The following is a 22,673-nucleotide window of genomic DNA, read 5'->3' on the forward strand; positions in this document are numbered from 1 at the left end:
TGCTGTTGACCATTTGTGTCTCTTTTTTTTTGTTTTGTTTCAAAGCCACTGATAAAACAACCTGTATTTTGATGATCATTATAGGTGGGTGGTGGGTCCATGTGGGTCACTGTACTTTCATATATATTTGAACATTTGTATGTTTACATATGTCTGAGCATAAGAAAAAGTGAAAAATTTTGAGTTCTTATACAAAAATATAGGACAATGTGGCTCATACCATTATGATTTGTATATAATACACATGTTACAAGCAAAACTACTTAATGTTGCCTTAAAATATTACAATAAGGAGAAAAATGCAAACAGATGAATTCTAAAAAATTCCACACATCCGCTAGTAGCTACAATTTCCAAATTCAAGTTAAAAGGCAAACATTTTAAAAGGAGGGCATGGAAAACATACATTTCGCAAGGGATCACCTACAAGTTTAAGAATTCCAAGTTTTCAGCATTCTCAGAACTTGTCAAGTCTCAAAAATCCTGCTGATCACTCCATTTTCCACATACTTTTCTATGACCTCATTACTCATATATTCAACAGACTGAGTATCTACTAAGTGCTTGACTCCATGTATACAATGGTAAAGACACAGCCTTGCTTTTCTGCACTGGATATTCCAGATATGGTAAAAGGCCATTACAGAAAAATGACTTGTTTCTAAGGATTGGTATGTGTATAAACTTGAATTCTAAAGGTAAGTTCAAAGAATTGGGGTCATCATGAGACAGTAGATACCTTTGATGCTACTGTTCTAAATTTTTAATGCTTGGAAATGCCACCATTTTAAAACTCTGGATAAAGAAATAGAATTGACACAGAGGAGCTACCGGTTACCCCTGACGTTTTGACCGGAAGTAAACAAAAGTTCAAAGTTTTAAACCCTTTCTATTAAATAAACACCCAAGAGCTTCTTCCCTCTTACACTTAAAGTCACTTATTTTACCATCAATAAATCTTTGGAAACAGCCATTACCCTGTGTAGTGGAAAACATCCCTAGATAATATCTGAATGCCTTTAAATGATTCACTAAGTCTGACCATCCTAAATGTTATCAACTGCTTGGTTTCCCCAAAGGCCTTCCCACCAAACACAGCTTCAGCTCATCGTATGTCACTTTAGGACAAGGTCATTCCATATTCGGATTTTTCAACTGTCGCACACTAAGAGTAGTTCTCTTTCTGTAATCTCAAATCTACTAAAACAGAAAGTAGACACCACAATTGCAAAATCTTTCATGCTTAAAGGCCAGTGTATTAAGTTCCTTTCCATGCAAAACTTAATGAGGTATCTTATATGCTTGCGATGTCTTTTCCAAATCAAGTGTGGGGCAACCTTTGAAGATCCACTTGGCGTTGTCATCTTGTCCTATGTTCTGATAAGTATCTTATGCGAGAAAGGAATATACTTGCTGACCTACAGATTAGTCCCGGGGGAGTGTGCTATATAAGTGCTAACGTCTATGGTCTCTTCCATTGCTGTCAAGCTCACAGTGGGGCCGTTCCCAACTTGAATCACCAGATGCCTACAGAAGCCACTCAGATACGCCATGGTAGGGAGGAGGAAGAGGAGGAGGAGTTTGCTGTCCTAGGGTGGAGGGAAGAGGCTGCTGGTTGGCAAAGCTAGGACTAATGGTGGTGAAGTCATCCCCTCTAGGACGCCATGCCCAGCAGAAAACCTCTGAAAAAGCCACCAGTCACTAGAACGTTCTTCTTCACAAACGACACCACCTCCTCTGCTTTGCTCTTGACCTCTGTAGGTATCTGGTTGCTCTTGCGGATCTTCAGCTGTTCTTTGGCCTTTTTCATGTCCTTCTCTACACGCTGCCAGTCCACTTTGATGTAGCCAGTATGGTTTGCAAGCTGAAGCAGAAAAAATCCACCTCCCACAGCCATTGCAGCCAGTTTTCCAACCTTCTGGAATATGAAACCCGTGCACCATCCAGTGACACCTCCAATTAACAGCTGGGTTGCCACACTATACTTTTCAGCTGAAGGCCCAGATTCCTGCCCAAACAGCGTGCGCCACCATGGCTGCTTTTTAGCAAGTTCTGCAAGGTCCAGTGACTCAAACTTTCCTTCAAAGTTTCCTTGACTGGCGGCGGCCATTTCGGCGAGCTCGTCTCGCGATGATCTGTGTCTCTTCTTTAGAGAATTGTCTACTCAAATCCTTTGTCCATCTTGTAATTGGAGTTTCTTTTTAATGTTGAGTTGCACAAATTCTTCATATAGTTTGCCTATCAGACCTTTATTAGGAATATGATTTGCAAATATTTCCTCCCATTCTGAGTATTGTCTTTTCACTCTCTTGATATTGTCTTTTGAATTACAAAAGTTTAAAATTTAAATGAAGTCTGATTGATTTTTTTCTTTAGTTAATAAATTTAAATGAAAAGAAAAATATGCTTACAAATGTGAAAGCTAAGATGAAATGGACACATTTCTAGAAAAATGTGACTTATCCATTCAATCAGTGGTGTGCTAGCAAATGCTTAACCGTTGGTTTTCCAAAACAACCAAACACACATACAAACAAACAAAAGCCACTCATTTTAGACTACCAGTTTCCATGGTGTAAATATTTCCACTACGGCCATATTTGCCATATTCAAGTAACTTGCCATATTCAAGTTACTCGTGGATCGCTGAGTGCAGAGACGGCCTCCATCACACCACTTGTTCTAACACAGAAATGGAAGCCTGCAGTGTCTTTCTGCAAATGAGGCCTCATTGAGCCCGCCTCCACTCTGGGAGCAGTGATGTTGCTACTAGTGAGAAATGACCTTGGCAGAGTGCTGGCAGAGAGGACCAGCCCAGAAGCTCAGACCCACTCCTGGCCTGGCTTTTCTTCTGACCAGTGGTCTGAACCTTCGAAAGTAACTAGACTCCTGCATCACAGAACGTCAGTGACCAGCTCCCGGCAGTTGCTCAGAGAGGGCCAGCAACACGTCCAAGGTCACGCAGCCGCCTGTGGCAGAGTTCAGCTGGAACCCAAGTCTCCCCTCTCAGCCTTGGAGCTGTGCAAATTTGAGTCTGGTCCATGAACCCTCTTCAGCTAGGTCCCTGGGCATCTCACGCTGGCCCATGATGCCAGTGGGACACGCACACACCAAGGCTAGGCCTGGCTGCTCTCACTGTTCCTTCCCCGGAAGCCCGGGGAACCCCATGGGCAAGACTGAGTCTGGGGGTGGGGGTCAGCGAGGCCAGCTCTGAGCCCCGGGGAGAGCCCAGCCCCCGCAGGACCAAGTGAGCAGAGGAGGTTTCCAGGAGGCTCTGGACACTCCAGAGGAGGCAGGCGTCCCCTGAGGCCCTTCCGGAGGTGTCGGTACAATGGAGAAATAAAGCGTGGGCTTCAGAAGCAGACGAGCCAGGCTGGCAATCCAGTTCCCCTGGGCAAAGTGTCTCAACATCTTCAAACCCCTGTTTCCTCTCGTAAAGATGCCCACCTCACAATGGCAGGAGGCTCGAAGGACGTCACGCTCAAGTGTTTTCTCTGGCCGGGCATACAGGAGGCGCTCAATAAGCAGCAAGTCTCTCTCCTCCCCCAGTCCTCTCGGCCGAGCCTTTCCCCTGCTCAGGGTGTCCTGCCGGCTGACCACGCAGGGTGGGTGGAGGAGTGAGGTGACCCCCAAAGCCCCGAGACCCCACTTTGGTGAATTCCTACGTGGCCAGGACCTGGGTCGGCCTTCTCAGGGGAGGCTCGGAGGCTGAGCCGGGAGTGGGGGTCCAGCCCCAAGGCGATCCCTGAAAACCCTCAGTATCGACCCTCTTTCTGGCCCCTGAGTTGTCCGCACGAGGACAGCTTGAGACAAAGAGCCCCCCCAGTGGCCCCAAGGCAAGGGCATGGCCAAGGGCAAGCGGTCAGCGGCAGGCCCAAGTTCTGTTCCGGGTGTGACCCGAGGAAAGTTACCCCCCGTCTCTGGTCCTCGCTGTTCCCTTCTGAAACAGGCAGCGGCTGGGTCAGCTCAGCCCTGGGGTCCCTCTGGTCCGATCGCTGGAGATTTCCAGCCTCCACCAGCCGTGACTTTCAGAAAAGCGGCCTGGGCCGGGGCTGGGCCACACAGGGCCTTGTCCTTGGCTCACACAAAACGTGCGCCCCAGGCTCCCAGCACCAGACCCGTGAACTGGGCTCGTAAAGGCCTGGCAAGCAGCAGGCCTCCCTGAGATAAAACGTGTTTTCCAAACAGGGTTGAGAAAGGCTGGCTCTGGGCTGCCCCGAATCCGGCCGTGGCAGGGCCAGTGGGGCAGAGGGCGTCCAGCGGCCCGGCCGCCCAAGCCAAGGGCACGGGAACCAGCTCGTTGAGTCATCCGTCCTGTCCCTGCCTCCTCCTTGCCTCCGGGGGTGAACTCGGCTCCAGCCCTGCCTTCCTGTGTGGCCTTGGCCCTGCTCCCTCCCCTTCTGGGCCTCAGTTTCCCCATTCGTCAAACGAGGGGGTCAGTCCTTGGCTGGCCTTGCTCCTGGACACTGAGGAGACTCGAGGGAAGAGTGTGTGAAAACCCTCTGCCAGGCCGAGCGCGTGCGTGACCCTAATAACAGAGCAGGTCCTGCAGACGGGCCAGGCGGGAAGACGGTTTCCTGAGGGCACCTCCTTCGTCAGCCGGGAGATTCCCCCAGGACAGGGGCTGTCCCTCTCCTGCCTGAGAAATCAGAAGCTTTGAAACGGAGGGGGTTGCGCATTGCCTAACCCTCACCTCCTGTAGGCAGGAGCGTCGTTTCCCCCATCGGACGGGGGGGCCTATGTGATCAGGGCTGCTCCTACCATCAGCAGGGAAGTTTCCAGAGGGCAGGGCCGCACCTCGTCATCAGAGAGGGAGCAGTTTGCCGCCCCTCTCGTTCTCGGGGTCCCTCTGAGAGTGGGCTGTCCCCCACTTCAGACTGAGTCCCCACTGCCCACCCCCCCCCCCACCGTCTCTCTCCTCCCAGCCAGCACCCAGGGGCTTGTGCTGCGGGCAACCGCTGGGATTAGGGCCGGCTTTGGGGACCAGCCCTGTGAACGTCGGGAGGAAGGGGGCCACGCGTGGGCTCAGAGGACGTGGGGCAGGAAGCAGGCACTCGAGCGGAGCAGTGGCTCAGAACGAGGGGCCCGCCCTGCCAGGCAGAGCTGGCACGGAGCTCTGGGCGGAAGGCCAGAGTCGGCTGCATGATTCAGGCCTGTGCTGGGGCTGGCTGGCTCTCAGACCTGGCCCCACCCCAGCTGTGGGGCTGTTTGGGGTCGGGGAGCCCCCGAGGCTGGGGGCGCTGGGGTGCTGTTGTCGGGGCGGCACGGGGGGGGGCCTGGCCTGGCTTCACAGGGTCAGCGCTGGACGGCGCTCCGCACACCGGAGCTACTCCGTCCTATCCTAGGACAGACATAAAGATCAAGGTCGTAGAGAGGGCACCCAGGTCACCCAGCCGGTCTGCAGGGCGTGAAGCCTGGAGCCAAAGGCGCTGACTCCTTCCCGGCGCCCCCTCCACTCTGCCAGCGCTTCTCAGGGAGACTCAGCTCGCACTCTTAGGGCCTCTCCTCCCACCTGAGGGCGGGCGGCACCCCCACGGCCTCCTCACTGTTAGCGCTGAGCCAGGACGCCTGGCAGCAAGTCTGGCGCTGCCCGGAAGGCTTCTGTTACCAAGGACACCTCCCCTGACACCTCCCCAAGTCTACCCTGAGGAACAGCATGCATGCCTTGGCGGGGGGCAGCGGCAGGGGGGCTCTGGGGCCGCAGTGGGGAAGCTCGCTGCGAGCTCAGAAGCTCCTGGAAGTTTCTTCCTTGACATCGTGGCATGTGGGTTCTGAGCCTGGCTCCACCATGCAGGGCCAGTGCTTTATTTTTTTCATTGATCTGTAGACATTCCTGATGCATTCTGGACATGAGTCCTTTGGCAGAGATATGGATTATCTCTTCTACATGGAAAATTAAATCATCAGCTAATTCCTGGAGCATCATAATGGACGGACCGGCAGGACATGAAAACAAATGTCCGTGGATAGAGATGTGGTCCCTGCAGCCAACGGACTACTGCACGCACGCACGCTCAGTCGCTCAGTCGTGTCTGACTTTGAGATCCATGGACTGTCGCCCGCCAATCTCCTCTGTCCATGGGATTTTCCAGGCAAGATTCTGGAATGGGTTGCCATTTTCTCCTTCCCGACCCAGGGATCAAACCCACATCTCCTGCATTGCAGGCAGATTCTTTACCATCTGAGCCCCCTGGGAAGCTCATACAAAGGACTCCTACTCAGCGATAAAAAAGAACAAAGTAATGCCATTTGCAGTAACATGGATGCAACTAAAGATTATCATATTAAGTGAAGTAAGTCAGAAAGAGGAAGACAAATGCTGTGTGGTGTCACTTATACATGAAATCTAAATTACGACACAAATAAACCTACCTATGAAACAACAGAATCACAGACACAGAGAACAGATGAGATTGCCCAGCAGGAGCGGGCTGGGGGAGGGATGGACTGGGAGGTTGAAGTTGGCAGATGAAAGCTTTCACATGTAGAACGGAGAGATAGCAAGATCCTTCTGTGTAGCCCAGAGGACTATACTCAGTATTCGATGATAAACCATGATGGAAAAGAGTATGTATCATAGGCTTCCCCGGTGACTCAGCGGTAAAGAGTCCACCTGCAATGCAGGAGACCTGGGTTTGGTCCTGAGGTTGAGAAGATGCCCTGGAGGAGGGCATGCCAACCCATGCCAGTGTTCTTGCCTGGACAGTCCCATGGACGTAGGAGTCTGGTGGGCTACTGAATCACTTAGCCATACATCAGTAATCTGCACAACATTGTAAACCAACTCTGCTTCAATTAAAAAATAAGGAAACATAAGGAAGGGGTGATGGACAGGGAGGCCTGGCATGCCGCGGTTCATGGGGTCGCAGAGTCGGACACGACTGAGCAACTGAACTGAACTGAACTGAATGAGGAGGCTGGGCCCTGTTTGTGCTGAGTGCCGGGGTTCCACGATGCCTGTGATGTGGCCTCAACGGGAGCACCCCTCTGGAAGAGGGGACAGATGTTCAGAATGAGGAGGGAAGAAAGGCTAGTTTCTCTCACCAAGCTAACATGATTTTCTTTACAAAAGCTTTATCAGAGCTTTCTTCAGAGCCCAGGCAGGATGAGAAGTTTCCCCATGTTTGCTTTCTGGGCTGGGTCTGTGATCCTTCACAGTGAGCATGGCTTCTAGATGCTTTCTTGGCTACAAGCCCCGTTGGCTGAGTGTGCGCTCAGCTCCTGACCTCCCCCTGGCTTCTGCCCTGGTTTTGGTGGCTTCCCCAGGACACGGTCCGATTCTCAGCCCTGGAACCCGCTTCCTGGTGCTCGGCGGAGGTGAGTCACATGGCCTGGGAGGGTGGGGATAGGGGTGAGGTCAGGCCTGATGAATATCCTGTGAGGTTGGGTCGGTTTAGAACTCCTCACCTGTCCCGGGGTCACTGTGCACCACGTCAGGCAGAACCGGATCCCCCGCCACCCTCGGGGACTTCAGGGACAACCCTGACGGGGACTCAGGAGGCTATGAGCCGATGAGGGATAGATGCCAACCTTCAGAGCAGAGGGGCCAGGGGGGCTGCTGACCGCGCTGTGTGACCCCAGGTGGGGGGCGGCTGGCAGACGGGCCCGTCCTGACCGCGCTGTATGACCTGGGCCTCTGCCCTTCTCTGGGCCGGGCTCTGTTCGCCCACGCCTGCCCTGCTGGGTCTGAGGGGCCCGGTGAGCGGCGGTGAGGGCTCAGAGCAGAGAATCCACGTGCGTCCTCCCCTCCCTCGCCCGGGGCCCGGACACCTGGGGGAGCCTGGGGACACACTCGGCCGATTTTCACACAAGTTAGGGCTGCAGGGACCGCCACCCCCGTCTCTCGTCAGTTCTCCGTGGGAGGCCAGGCAGAGGGCAGGGGTGGGAGCTGGGGCTGCTCCCTAGCGTCACCCACCAGGACTCCTGGCCTTCCCCAATCAAAAGAGGTCAGTGAGAGGCCAGACCAGAAATGCCGGCGAGGCTTTACTGGGGCTCCCGCTGCCGCAGCGGGGCCTGAGAAGAAGGAACAGGTTCCCTTGCTCAGTCTGGTTCCTTACATGGGGTGAGGCTAGGACTGCGTCACGGGGTCAGGCTGGAGGCGCGGCTCAGCTGGTCTGCCCACCCCTGCAGAGGTGCTGAGCGCAGGGGGCATGCACAGTGGCTGCTTGTGCTCCAGAAGTGGCAGTGGGTTTTTTGTGTTTTTTTTTAGGTCTTTTTGTATCTTGTCCATAACTTGCCCCAACTGCACATGAAGTTAATTTTAGTCCCTTATAAGTGAAAGTAACTGACTGATGTTGTCCACTAGAGAAGGGAATGGCAAACCACTCCAATATTCTTGCCTTGAGAACCCCATGAACAGTACAAAAAGGCAAAATGATAGGATACTGAAAGAGGAACTCCCCAGGCTGGTAGTTGCCCAATATGCTGCTGGAGATCAGTGGAGAAATAACTCCAGAAAGAATGAAGAGACAGAGCCAAAGCAAAAACAACACCCAGTTGTGGATGTGACTGGTGATAGAAGCAAGGTCCAATGCTGTAAAGAGCAATATTGCACAGGAACCTGGAATGTTAGGTTCCTGAATCAAGGCAAATTGGAAGTGATCAAACAAGAGGTGGCAAGAGTGAACGTCAACATTCTTGGAATCAGCGAACTAAAATGTACCGAAAGGGGTGAATTTAACTCAGATGACCCTTATATCTACTACTGTGGGCAGGAATCCCTTAGAAGAAATGGAGTAGCCATCATGGTCAACAAAAGAGTCCGAAATGCAGTACTTGGATGCAATCTCAAAAACGACAGGATGATCTCTGTTCGTTTCCAAGGCAAACCATTCAATATCATGGTAATCCAAGCCTATGCCCCAACCAGTAATGCTGAAGAAGCTGAAGTTGAACGGTTCTATGAAGACCTACAAGACCTTTTAGAACTAACACCCAAAACAGATGTCCTTTTCATTATAGGGGACTGGAATGCAAAAGTAGGAAGCCAAGAAACACCTGGAGTAACAGGCAAATTTGGCCTTGGAGTACAGAATGAAGCAGGGCAAAGGCTAATAGAGTTTTGCCAAGAGAACGCACTGGTCATAGCAAACACCCTCTTCCAACAACACCAGAGAAGACTCTACACATAGACATCACCAGATGGTCAACACTGAAATCAGATTGATTATATTCTTTGCAGCCAAAGACGGAGAAGCTCTATACAGTCAGCAAAAACGATCGGGAGCTGACTGTGGCTCAGATTATGAACTCCTTATTGCCAAATTCAGACTTAAATTGAAGAAAGTAGGGAAAACCACTAGACCATTCAGATATGACCTGAATCAAATCCCTTATGAATATATAGTGCAAGTGAGAAATAGATTTAAGGGACTAGATCTGATAGAGTGCCTGCTGAACTATGGATGGAGGTTTGTGACACTGTACAGGAGACAGGGAGCAAGACCATCCCCATGGAAAAGAAATGCAAAAAGGCAAAATGGTTGTCTGAGGAGGCCTTACAAAGAACTGTGAAAAGAAGAGAAGTGAAAAGCAAAGGAGATAAGGAACGATATTCCCATTTGAATGCAGAGTTCCAAAGAATAGCAAGGAGAGATAAGAATGCCTTCCTCAGCGATCAATGCAAAGAAATAGAGGAAAACAATAGAATGGGAAAGACTAGAGATCTCTTCAAGAAAATTAGAGATGCCAAGGGAACATTTCATGCAAAGATGGACTCGATAAAGGACAGAAATTGTATGGACCTAACAGAAGCAGAAGATATTAAGAAGAGGTGGCAAGAATACACAGACCTGAACAAAAAAGATCTTGATGACCCAGATAATTACGATGGTGTGATCAGTCACCTAGAGCCAGACATCCTGGAATGTGAAGTCAAGTGGGCCTTAGGAAGCATCACTACGAACAAAGCTAGTGGAGGTGATGGAATTCCAGTTGAGCTATTTCAAATCCTGAAAGATGATGCTGTGAAAGTGCTGCACTCAACATGCCAGCAGATTTGGAAAACTCAGCAGTGGCCACAGGACTGAAAAGATTTGTTTTCATTCCAATCCTTAAGAAAAGCAATGCCAAAGAATGCTCACACTACCACACAATTGTACTCATCTCACACGCTAGTAATGCTCAAAATTCTCCAAGCCAGGCTTCAGCAATACGTGAACCGTGAACTTCCAGATGTTCAAGCTGGTTTTAGAAAGGCAGAGGAACCAGAGATCAAATTGCCAACATCTGCTGGATCATCAAAAAAGCAAGAGAGTTCCAGAAAAACATCTATTTCTGCTTTATTGACTATGCCAAAGCCTCTGACTGTGTGGATCGAAATCAACTGTGGAAAATTCTGAAAGAGATGGGCATACCAGACCACCTGACCTGCCTCTTGAGAAACCTGTATGCAGGTCAGGAAGCAACAGTTAGAACTGGACATGGAACAACAGACTGGTTCCAAATTGTGAAAGGAGTACATCAAGGCTGTATATTGTCACCCTGCTTATTTAACTTATATGCAGAGTACATCATGAGAAACGCTGGGCTGGAGGGAGCACAAGCTGGAATCAAGATTGCCGGGAGATATATCAATAACCTCAGATATGCAGATGACACCACCCTTATGGCAGAAAGTGAAGAAGAACTAAAGAGCCTCTTGATGAAAGTGAAAGAGGAGAGTGAAAGAGTTGGCTTAAAGCTCAACATTCAGAAAACTAAGATCATGGCATCTGGTCCCATCACTTCATGGTAAATAGACGGGGAAACAGTGGAAACGGTGTCAGACTTTATTTTTTTGGGCTCCAAAATCACTGCAGATGGTGATTGCAGCCATGAAATTAAAAGACGCTTACTCCTTGGAAGGAAAGTTATGACCAACCTAGACAGCATATTAAAAAGCCGAGAGATTACTTTGCCAACAGATGTCTGTCTAGTCACGGCTATGGTTTTTCCAGCAGCCATGTATGGGTGTGAGAGTTGGACTGTGAAGAAAGCTGAGTGCCGAAAAATTGATGCTTTTGAATTGTGGTGTTGGGGAAGACTCTAAAGAGTCCCTTGGACTGCAAGGAGATCAAACCAGTCCATCCTAAAGGAGATCAGTCCTGAATATTCATTGGAAGGACTGATGCTGAAGCTGAAACTCCAATACTTTGGCCACCTCATGTGAAGAGTTGACTCATTGGAAAAGACCCTGATGCTGGGAGGGATTGGGGGCAGGAGGAGGAGGGAACAACAGAGGATGAGATGGCTGGATGGGCATCACCGACTCGATGGACATGAGTTTGAGTAAACTCCAGGAGTTGGTGATGGACAGGGAGGCCTGGCGTGCTGCAATTCATGGGGTCGCAAAGAATCAGACACGACTGACCGACTGAACTGAAAATACAAGTGAAGTCTCTCAGTCGTGTCCAACTCTTTGCGACCCCAGGGACTGTAGCCCACCAGGCTCCTCTATCCATGGAATTTTCCAGGCAAGAGTACTGGAGTGGGTTGCCATTTCTTTCTCCAGGGGATTTTCCTGACCCAGGGATCGAACCTGGGTCTCCCGCATTGCAGGCAGACGCTTTTACTATCTGAGCCACCAGGGAAGCCCCTTGTGGCGTCTTTGAATGTTGTCGCTCCCGGAGATGAGGAGATGTTTTTCCGGGTGCAGGCACGCAGCAACGGCTCCCAGGTGCAAGTCCCAGCTCCCAGCCTGTCTCTGGAGGAGAGAGGTTGAGTTCCGGCTGTCAGCCCCAGAAAACACTGTGGGTGGCCAGCGGACAGGCAGGATGAGGCAGGGGCATTGGCCACAGCCCCTCTGGTAAGCCCTGCAGCCTCCTTGCCAAAGACTTCCTGAGATTTACCTGGTTTCTCTGGAGCCAGGCAGGGTGCCGGGCGAGCTGGCCCCTCACCGCAGCTGGCGGCTCACTGCTGTGTGATCTCTGGGCCTCAGTCTCCCCGGCCCGGATCCTCCCGCCTGCACCCCCGCACTGGCAGGCCCAGTTTACGTGGCTGAGTTACCTGATGGCTCCCAGCCTCAGTTTCCTCATCTGCACAGTGGGGATAAACACAGCGACCCCCTGGGAGGTGTCGGGGGGGGGGTCATGGTGTCCCAGCGGCCCTGTAGGCACGGGGGGCTTCTCCCACCACCCCCGCCGAGGGTCCCAGCTTCTTGGGCCTCAGCACGCCCCCGCCCCCACGGCCCGGAGGCCCGAGAGAAAGGTGGGCTGCAGTGAGGGGAGGGGCCCAAGAGGCGATCAGAGACCTGGCAGCTAAACCGGCTCCTGCAGAAGCGGAAACGAACCGAAAAGGGCGGCAGGAAAGGATAAATCTTCAGACAAAGAGGTCCAAACAAAAGGGGAAAAGGGAACAAAGGGAAGACAGGCGGAAGTGGCGTCAGGAGACGGAAGGAGGCGACGTGCCCAGGCGAAGAGCCCCAAAGAGAGAGCAGCCCCGCCTCCGATGAAGCGGGAGAGAGAGATTAATTCTGATTAATATCACACACCCACTCCCATCGCAGGCCCCATCGCCCTTCCTGTACTATCCGGAAGAATATTTTTATCAACTCTTTTGTAAACTCAGGGTTTTTTTAGTAGCTCTAGAAACATCCCTTTTAAAAAAGGAAGTAAACCCGTCTCATCTCGTTTTAAAAATGTAAATGCCTTTTGTTTAGAAGTGAGATCATTTGCCGATTGTTTACTTCTTGGTACAACCAGAAAATAGTGGTATATTGAATATGGGAGGCTTTGATTGTCTTGGGCATCAGCTTAAGATTCCCATATATGTGGGGGTAGGTTTTATATACGGTAATATAAAGCGTACTAAGTGACCGTTGGAGTCAGCTGTGCATTTAATGTCTGGAATACCTTAAACACTAGCCATGCTGGGTTTGGTACAATTGTTTCCTCTAGCAAACCGTTCACTCGATCTTGGCTGTCCCGTCAAGATTCTGTGCACTCTACAACATCTTTGGTCTTGGTACTCCGGTTTTCCTAAGTAATTTTGTTAATGTGGTGTGCGTGCGTACGTTCTCAGTCATTTCAGCTGTGTCTGACCCTTTGCGACCCTCTGGACTGAAGCCCACCAGGCTCCTCTGTCCTTGGGATTCTCCAGGCAAGAATACTGGAGTGGGTTGCCATGCCTTCCTCCAGGGCATTTTCCTGACCCAGGGATCAAACCTGCGTCTTTTATGTCTCCTGCATTGGTAGACAGCTGCATTACCGTTCGCACCACCTGCAAAGCCCACTGTGCTGTGAGCGGGTGACAGTCTGGGTGTGTAGTGTATATGATATTAAACTGTGAATCGTGGGACTTCTGATGTAACAGCGTATCAATATTGGAAGATATTGGTACTTGATATCTTGTTAGGGAAAACTTGACTCTACGTTTTAAGCTGGGAAGTCACTGGCATAACTGCTCAGAGAAGAATCACAGCTACATGATTTCTTTAGATGTTTTTGGTACATGTGTTAAGAATTGGGCACAAATTGAAATGTCTGTGTACTGATCCTCAAAACAACCAATAAAATCTCATTTGTATTTAAAAAAAAAGGCGCAGAGACGGTGGGGAGGGGGGGGGGGGCCTGGAGCCCCCGAAACCCTCTCCTCCTGCTGTTCCTCTGCCCCTTCCCTGCCTCTTTCCTCTGGGGGTGCCAGGCTGCGGTGCGGAGAGGTCGGAGCTCTGCCCACAGGGGCAGTGGGGCCCCTGGGGGCGCGCGGTTCAGTGTCAGGGCCAAGAAGCCCCAGGGCTCTTCAAGGGATGCCTGGAACCTCTGCCTGGGGAGCCCAGGGCCTGCTGACCGGCTATGAGGCAGGGGACCGTGGACTCTCATGTCACTGAGGGTCTAGACGTTTGAGTTTAAGCCAGCGTCCTGATCCCCAGAGCCAAAGGCCCGGCAGCTCCCCGTCCCTCTGAAAGGCCAGAGTGAGGAGGAGAATGAGGTTGAAGCAGGTGCTTTCCCAGGGCAGAGCCTGTAGGGGCTACTTAGAGAAGAGAACACTTCTGGAAGCCAGAACCACGTGGAAGGGCTTCCTGGAAGCGGTGGTCTACGAGGGGCCAGGAGGGAGCCTCAGAAGCCCAGGAAGCTGGCTAGTGCCAGGCGCTTTAGAAATCTCACCGGTTTCTTCCTCTGCAGAGTGGGGACAGCACGGCCACCAGCTGGAGGATGTCAGTGGGGACGTGTTACAAAACCCAGCACCCCGGCCAGACGTGCACCTAAATCCCTTTCTGCAGAGGAAGCAAAGCGGCCCCAGAGCGGTCGAGGGGCTGCCCTCGGCCCTGCAGCCAAGGCTGGACCTGCGCTCTCTGCAGCGCTGGTGGGGCCTTCGCGACGGCTGACCCCGCCCCCTGGACTCCCATTGCCCCTTCTTTCCTTCCTGCATGTGGGGTAAGACTGGGCTGGGTGGCCTTGGAGCAGTTGCTGGCCCTCTCCGGGCATGTCATCTGTGACAAACCAGCCGGCGGCTTTCTGAGAGGATGAGGAGCACCGGCTCCCACAGCCGGGCTGCTGAGCCTGCCGGAGCGGGGAGGGGGCAGCAGGTAGGCTTTGAGCCCCGCCCTGCTGAGTCGCCAGCGTCTTAATCTCTTCTAAACCTGACCTCCTGGGTTTCCAGGTTACCGCTCCAGCCCCTCTTCTCCTGAATTTCTAGAAGTGTATGTGCCCCCTCTCCCCCAGCCTGGCCATCAGGGCCCCCTCTGCCCCCAGGCCAGCCCCCAGCCCCAAGACTATGGCTGCGTCAAAGCCAGCAGGGGCTGGATGGCTCAGACCCCCGTCCTGGGAGGCTGCAGGGCTTGAAGGGAGCTGGAGCTGGGTGGCTGGCGTGCAAAGGACCTTAAGTGTGAGGCGCCGGGACCTGGTGTCTCTTGGGTCCTCCTGCCATCAGGCCTCTGCGCGCGCATCAGGGCTGCTCTGGGTCCAGGAGGCCAGACACAGGTCAGTGTCGCCTTTCCCAGAGCAGGAGCTGGGGGTGCATGCGAGGCAACGGAAGAGGCCGAGGGACCTAGCGCCCACAGGGCACAGCTAAGAGTCCGCGTGTCAAGCTAAAATCCTGCAGCCGCATCACGGCCCGACACGGCCAAGCACAGAAATGACAAACAGATAAATAGACACTACAGTAAAAAAGAACCGCAGTTGGACAGGTCAGATGCAGACGGCGTATCGGATGACCGGAGAATCGCGTCTCTGGTCCTGAGGATGATTCTCTCTCCTTACCCACGTTGCCACCCCCTGGCTGTGTCTTTGGGGTAACCACTCGCCTTCTCTGGGACTTTCTGTCTCTCTGTGTTCTGTGAGGCTGGTGGACCAAGTTTTCTGGAAGGGCCCACTGAAATGTGGAGCTCTGCACTAGGGGTGCACTCCCAGGCATTCCTGCCCTGATCCCCCTCTCCAGGAATGATTCCCCAGACCAGGGGAAGCCGGCAGAAAGCGCAGACCCAGGCTTAGTGATACAGTGGGGTGTCAGCAGTAACCAGCTTGGCTGGCCCTGAAAGATATTGGGTCTCTGCTTTCTTAGCTCAAGAAAGATCCAGTATCAAAGACGATAGCCCTCAACTCTCTGCCTCTTCCTATTTGATCAGAAGTTTGGAGAAAATAAACATGCTCATGGAGGAGAGTCAGAAAAACACAAAGCATATACTTCTGCAGACAGTCCCCGCCCCAGTCCATCTGTGGACCAACCATAAGGATGCTGTGAATCACTTAGTTTAATATCCCACCCTTGCTCCACTTGTTAATATTAAACTCCACCCTAAGTGGGGGTATTTCCCTCAGTTCTCAGGGCCTGGAAGAACCAGCCTTCTCATCGTCAACGGCTTCAGTTTTACCTTCTGAGCACCATGATTCACAAAATTGATTATATTTCCCTTTATTCCTAGGCCACCAGGAAGCTCACAGCTAAATCTACCCACCAGATGGGATGCCTCTTTCTGTCTTTCTCTTTCTTTCCACACACTTTGACTTCATTTTGTCACTTGAAAGATACGTCATATCCAGGGTGTATTTTGAAGCTGTCTCAGATCCTTCTTAGCAGGATGTGGGCCATGAGTCCATGAAAGGAGTAGATGTGCTGAGTCTGTGTGTGGTGTGGACACTGGAGAAATAGTGGAAGTTGGCGGGGGGAGGGAGACCAGGAAGGCTGCAGATGGGAGGCTCATGGAACAGGGCCGCAGGAGGGAGGGAGGGAGGGTGGCCCGGGGAAAACGGTCCAGACGGGGGCTGGGTTTTGAGTGAGGGAAGGGTCATCAGGGGCCAGGTTCAGGGGTCTTGAACGCCAGGCGAAATCTCTGGGTCTTGTGGATCAGCTGTACCCCAGGCACTTTACAGATGCCATTGATAACGTCTGCATTATTCCAGGTTTTACAGCTTAGGAGACGGAGCCTCAGAGAAGTTAAATCATTTGCCTAAGTTCCTGAAATCTAAGAAATGACAGAGCCCAGACTGGAACCCCAAACCATAGGGCCCCAAATCTAGGCTTTGCCCGCCTTCCTTTCTCCTGGGCCCACAGGGAGCTGCGGAAGCCTTTCAGGGAATGACGTCGTCAGGTGCGTGTTTCAGATGGGTCATTGCGCCCACCGCGTGGGGTGCAGTCAGTCTGGAGCCGGGGGACCAGGAGCGCGCTCAGGTCTCTGCAGAGAGACGACGGAGGCTGGGACCAGGGCGGCCGTGGGGGAAGGGGGGACAGGGAGGGTGGGGCCTAGAGAGACTTGGGAAGCGGAGCTGAGAGGTCAGGTGGGGTGACTTTTCTTTTTAAAATTCTAAACGCTACAATATTTATGCATGATCATTACATATTTAGAAATAATCTTCATTTAACATAAAAGGGAGTGAGTGAAGTACTATCCTTGTTTTCTTGGCCACAATTACAGCTGTCCAGGTGGGGAAGGGAGGCCAAAGCAGTTGCCTGGGTCTCTGTCTTGCTCACCTGGGCTGGAGACAGGGCCGTCTGCTGAGACGGTGAAAAAGCCAGCTGGAAAAAGCCAGTGCTCGGGAGGCTGCTGAGTGCTTGAGCAGCCACCTGTGGAGGCGGGGCTGATTTGGCCTGACCACAGGCACCCCTCACCAGGCCTGAACCCTGACCAGTCCAACCGCCCTCGTGGCGTCATAGCTCTGCTGATGTTGCGACGTGGAGCCACGGATGTCCCAGAGCCCAGGAGAGAGCAGGTGATTCCTGAAGGTCCCTGGCACCTGGGCTGGGGTTTCGGGCTCTGAGTGGACAGAGTGGACTGGACTGGGTGACTCATGGCCCTCACGACTTCCTGCCATTAGAGCCACCAGCTCCCAGCCCTCTGGCCCCGCGGGAATTGGTGGGTCTCCCGAGTTCTCACTGGCTGAGTCAGAGTCCCTGGGGCGCCTCCCCCACCCACCTGGGGGTCCAGGATCCTGGCCTGGGTGTCACGGGCACAGAGAGGGACTGGGGGTGGCCTGGGAGACCCCAGAGGGGTGATCCGTGTACAAGGACCTGGGAGGACTCAACAGGTGGCGAGAGCTCTGATTTCTGGACCAGCACCTGTGTACAAAAAGCATCCACTAGATGTTTGTTTGTTTGTTTTCCAGTGAAGGAATGAATAGGGAAGGAAACCTGGGATCGTGGCTCACCCAGCTGGAGAATGGAGGGGCTGCTCTGACGGTCTCCAGGAGCCTTTCCAGCTTGACAGCGAGGGTGCTGGAGAGCAGAGGGGTTGTCCCCGCGGGGCTCAGGAGAGCAGGCTCTGGAGAGAGGCCACAGGGTGGGGGTCTGCATGGTGGGGGTCCAGGAGCTAAGCTCTCCACGCTCCTCAGCCCTCCCACCCTCTCAGGCTGCCCCTGTAAGCTCGGGCACAGACTCTGTGTGTGTGCGCGTTGGGGGCACCCCGCCAGAGGGGGAGAGCCCACGGCTGCTGTCAGCAACCATGGGAGCGGTCCAGAGCCCACGCTGACTGGTCACAAGGGCTGAGACTGGCGGGTTCCACGCCCTGAAGGTGCCAAGGCTCCCCTGGGCCCAGGTAGTTTATCCCCACAGGCATCATATGACTTCCCCCAATCAGCTTCCCAGGTGGCTCAGTGGGTAAAGAATTCGCTTGCAGTGCAGGAGACGAGGCTTCAATGCCAGGGCGGGGAAGACCCCCTGGGGTGGGGGCACTGCAGCCCGCTCCAGTGTTCTTTCCTGGAGAATCCCATGGACAGAGGAGCCTGGCGGGCTGCGGTCCACGGGTCACAAAGAATGACGGCTGAAGTGACTGAGCACGCAGCACCTACCAATTCATGAACACTTGATGGTGGCTCTCTAGCCAAAGACCCAAGGCTCAGCTCTGACTTGCCAGTGAGTTAGTTTTGCTTGAACCGAAGCGTTCTGTTTCTGGAAAATATTGAATTTCAACACACTGGTCAAAGCAGGCTTCCTTCCCTCCTCCACAGCTGCTAACCCCTTTCGTTTCACACTTGATAGCTCCACACGTGCTATCTCCCTGATGCCTGAGGGCTTTTGAGTTTGGGAACCCAGGGCTCAACCATCGCACTCTGTAAACAGGGAGGTTGTGCAGGCAGATGGAGTCCTGGACGACCTCAGGTCGGAAGAGCCCTTGAGGTCCCAAAGGTCTCATTTCCAGATTTCTGCTCCAGTGTCGTTTCTTCGAGAGGACTTCCCCGATCAGACCACTCAAAGCAGCAGCCCGTCCAACTCTGCCTGGGTACTGTTCTGCTCGTCCTCAGCTCCTCCTGACACCCCAGCCTCCAGCCCCCCGGTTTATTCCTCTTGCTGCTCTCTGTGCCCCATGAGGACAGGGACTTGGTTGGTCTTATTCACTGAAGCGTAATACCTGGCACATGTTAAGTGTACCCCTCCCCCCCCCAAAAAATTGCTGAAGGATGGGGAAAGTGAGGTCCTGGGCGTGGTAGCACCACCCCCAGACCTCTTCCCTGCCTCAGTTCCCCTGGGCTGTTCCGGGGACATCCTGGAGCCGTGCTGTTGTTTCAGGGTCACCCAGCGGTCCCCAGGCCTCCGCCCCTGCCGGGTGCTGTGTGTGAGGCGAACCCAGCTGTGTCCTGCCAGCCAGAGGGTGGGGGGCCCTGGTGCCCTTCGGCTCGCCCAACACCCCTCCTCTGAAATCTGACCAGTCACGCCTGAAATCCCAAGCTCAAACAGACCACAGCCCGGGTGTGCCCCAGGCGCATTTTGCGGGCTGTGGGCAGGGCAGGGGCCTGGGCGGGTCTTGGTATCTTGTGTTCTCAGAACCAGAAGAAAGGGGGTGGGCAGGGAGGCCGAGAGCAGGAAACGCTCCCCTATTTTTCTGCCAAAAGAGACTTTATTTATTTTTTTCAAAAGTAAAAATATTTGCTCACAAAATCTGTGCAGACGCAGTGCAGAAGCATGAGAAAGAAGGTCAAAAGGACGCGCATTCTACCTCCCAAGGACCTGCTCTACAGGACGAGTCCACCTGGGGTCAGAAGGCCTGGGCTCAGCTCCCAGACTGACCACTTTCCAGCTGCAGATCTTGAGGGGGACCTAACTTCTCGGTGCCTCGATTTATTCACCCATAAAATGGGGATACTTGTGTTCATCTCAGCCTCTCGGCCCACTCTCCACTATCCTCTCTTACTTTCCTCCAGCTCCGAGAACATGTCTGTTTAGGACACCATGACCTGCCTGGCCCCCGCCCTGCCTACCACCCGTAAAAGGCACATCCTCACACCCAGGCTGTAGTCTAAATTGGGATCCAGGCTTAATCAGAACCTGTCATCTAGCATTGTTGTGAGGATTGGATAAGTGGGTCCATGGAAGGGCCTAGAACAGAGCCCGGCACATGGTGAGGGCTGTGGATGCACTGGCTAGCATCTTACTGTCGTCTGACATCATCAGCGTTGCCACCACCCCATTGTCGTCACTGCCGTCAGCACCGCTGTTATCATCATCTTTGCAGGTAGCTTCTTATGCACCAACTTGCCTTCCTCCTTCTCACCCCTCTGTCCACCCACCCACCTACCCATCCACCCACCCTCCCATCCATCCACCCACCCATCCATCCATCCGTTCACCCACCTATCCATCCACCCACCCATCCATCCATCCACCCACCCATCTATCCATCCACCCACCCACCCACCCTCCCATCCATCCACCCACCCACCCACCCTCCCATCCATCCATACACCCACCCACCCTCCCATCCATCCATACACCCACCCACCCACCCATCCACCCATTCACCCACCCACCCATCCACCCACTCATCCATCCATCCATTCACCCACCCATCCATCCATCCACCCACCCACCCATCCACCCACCCATCCATCCATCCATTCACCCACCCAGCCACCCACCCTCCCATCCATCCTTCTCTAATGAGAATATCCCCACATACTCTTCAGGATCCTGCTTTTCACACTCCACACTGCATTACAGATAAAATGACTCAGGTCTTGGTTGATGGGAGGAGTGAAGGTGAGGGAAACAAAACCATCACATACCCCTGAAGTGCTGCCTCGCCAGGTTCCATTTCCGCGGGGGCAAACCTAGACTCTGCCTGAGTGCCTCTGGGTGGGATGAACTTTGCAGATCCAGAGCATCTGCAATCAGGTATGAGGTTTTCCTGGTGGTCCAGGGGTTAAGCCTCTGCACTCCCAATGCAGGGCCCTGGGTTCGATTCCTGGTCAGGAAGCTAGATTCTGCATGCCACCGCTAAGATCCTGCACACGGTGACTAAGACTCAGGTCAGCCAGAAGAAGAGGGGAGTAGCTGCAGCCAGGCATGTCGGCAGTCAGGAAGGTCATTCCAGGAAGATCTTGGAAGTCAAATAAAGGTTTATGCCATTCTCGTGATCCTCATCTCCCTAATCAGGCTGGTGTTTCTGGAGGCGGGGATTGTGTCCCCTGCCTGCCCGATCAGAATGGCAGCTCCCTGGGCAAGGTGTTTCTCCTCTCTCTCTGCTTCTCATCCTCCCACCCTGGACCTCTGGATGTGGGATGTCCACTCCATGCAGTGACTTCCTGGAGTGAGAGGACCTGAGGCTTTGAAGGGTGAACCTGTAATTCCTGGGGCAGCTTCCTCCTTATCAGTGTCCCCAGCCCTGCCCCCGCCCAGCACGAAGGAAGCCTGTCCTCTGAAATTAGTTGTCCCCACTCAGGACTCCAATGGATGTCTCACGTCTGACAGGTCCAACCCCGAATGGCTGACCCCCGGCCCAACCTGCCCACCCCAGCCCTCTCCATCTTTCTGACAACTCTAGCCACCTAGTTGCTGGGACCCAAACCACTCCATTTGCCCTTGACCCTGCTCTTTCTCTCACACCACCTCCAACCCATCAGCAGACCTCAGCTCCATCTTCCAAATCCGCTCAAAATTCAGTCACTTCTCACCACCTTCACATGAGTTAGCGCCGGGACCAAGCCATCACCAACTCCGGCCTGGATAACGCAGAAGAGCATCGCTGCACGGCTTGACGTCACCCACGCTTGACTTCTGCACCTTTACTTGTCCGAGGATATAAATGCCGTCAGGGCAGGGATGGCGATCTGTCTTGTTCACAGTTGTGCCACCATCGCCTAAGGGGCGCCTAGAGAGTAGGTGCTCCGTGGATGCTTGTCGAGGGAACAAATGAAATTCCACCAAGAGTGAGAACAGGCAAGGCCCGTGCTTGCTGGAGTTGGAAGGAGGGGATTTTCGGAAACAAGTAAAGCCGCCCCAGCCCACTGCTCTGAGCTCCCTTTCAAGTGTGCCCCCCACAGGCCGGCCGAGGAAGCCGATCTGGGGTGGCTTCCGCCATCTCGAGGCAGGGGGCAGAGGCACCAGCTCACCTCTGGGGACGGTACGGTGTGTTGAGTCGGTGGATCTGGCCATGGCTCTAGTGCTGACTAGGTCTGCAGCCACGGTTCCCTTCCTGGGAAATGAGGAGACCAGTAAGGGTTGCCAGCATTTCTTCTGGTGAATGCTAGGTCCTAGGCACTGCGCTAACCCTCCTACCCTTAGCTCAGGTGATCTCCACATCAATCCAATGGAACAGGCACCACAGCTGCAACTATCATCCCACACGTGCAGAAACGGAGCCATAAAGTCATTGACGAACCTGCCAAGGTCATAGGATGTTAAGTGGCAGAGCTGGGATTTGAACCCTGACAGTCTGATCGCTCCGTGCATTTATGGGCTAACTGATCCCTTAATGCATTATTGACCACAGATGTATTAATAGGTCTTTTGTTACCCCACAGTTATTAACTGGAGATGTTTCAGTGTTTACCCACATGAGAAATCACTGGCCACAGGCCCTGAATGAAGTGCGGTGTTAGTCGCAAAGTCGTGTCTGACTCTTGGGACCCCAAGGACTGTATCCCACCAGGCTCCTCTGTCCATGGGATTTTCCAGGAAAGAACACTGGAGTGGGTTGCCATTTCCTTCTCCAGGGGATCTTCCTGACCCAGGGATTTAACCTGGGTCTCCCTCATTGCAGGTAGACTCTTTACCACTGAGCCACTAGGGAAGTCCTGGGCAGTAGTTTCTGTGAAAATCCCCCTGTCAGTGAAGTGCTGACCTACGAGATAAGATCTGTAGGCCCCTCAGGCAGCACCCGGCCCTCAGTAAGGGCTGCCATCATTGCATCATTACCGTGTAGACTCAGTCACCAGAGTCTGAGGATGGAAGCTAAGGGGGACGGGGGCTGCTGCGAGCTCGCCTTCTGCTGACAGCTGAGCTCTGCTCCGCCAGGGTCTCAGCTGAAGCCCCCCTCCCCCTTTCCCCAG

General features: G+C 53.2%; 1 protein-coding gene across 1 annotated transcript; it reads right to left on the reverse strand.

Moving 5' to 3' along the window:
* Positions 1–216: 216 nt before the first annotated feature.
* LOC136164069 (FUN14 domain-containing protein 2-like) lies at positions 217–5,756 on the reverse strand. The gene is made up of 4 exons (XM_065928886.1): positions 5,665–5,756; positions 4,588–4,639; positions 3,912–4,025; positions 217–2,143 (listed from the first exon to the last, which is right to left on the reverse strand). Exons 1-4 carry the CDS (start codon positions 5,754–5,756, stop codon positions 1,655–1,657), a joined length of 747 nt encoding a protein of 248 aa, XP_065784958.1. The 3' UTR covers positions 217–1,654.
* Positions 5,757–22,673: the final 16,917 nt, after the last annotated feature.

This window comes from Muntiacus reevesi, chromosome 3 (genome assembly GCF_963930625.1).
Source record: "Muntiacus reevesi chromosome 3, mMunRee1.1, whole genome shotgun sequence".
Lineage (NCBI taxonomy): Eukaryota > Metazoa > Chordata > Mammalia > Artiodactyla > Cervidae > Muntiacus > Muntiacus reevesi.

Excerpts from the sequence above, each read along its gene's own strand:
- LOC136164069 (XM_065928886.1), bottom strand. The coding sequence starts at position 5,756 with ATGTCAAGGAAGAAACTTCCAGGAGCTTCTGAGCTCGCAGCGAGCTTC. Across the intron at positions 4,640-5,664 it reads TGCCGCTGCCCCCCGCCAAG|GCAGGAGAGGGACAGCCCCT; the intron begins GCATGCATGCTG and ends CTGATTTCTCAG. Across the intron at positions 4,026-4,587 it reads TCTCCCGGCTGACGAAGGAG|TCACGGCTGGTGGAGGCTGG; the intron begins GTGCCCTCAGGA and ends CTTTTCTGAAAG.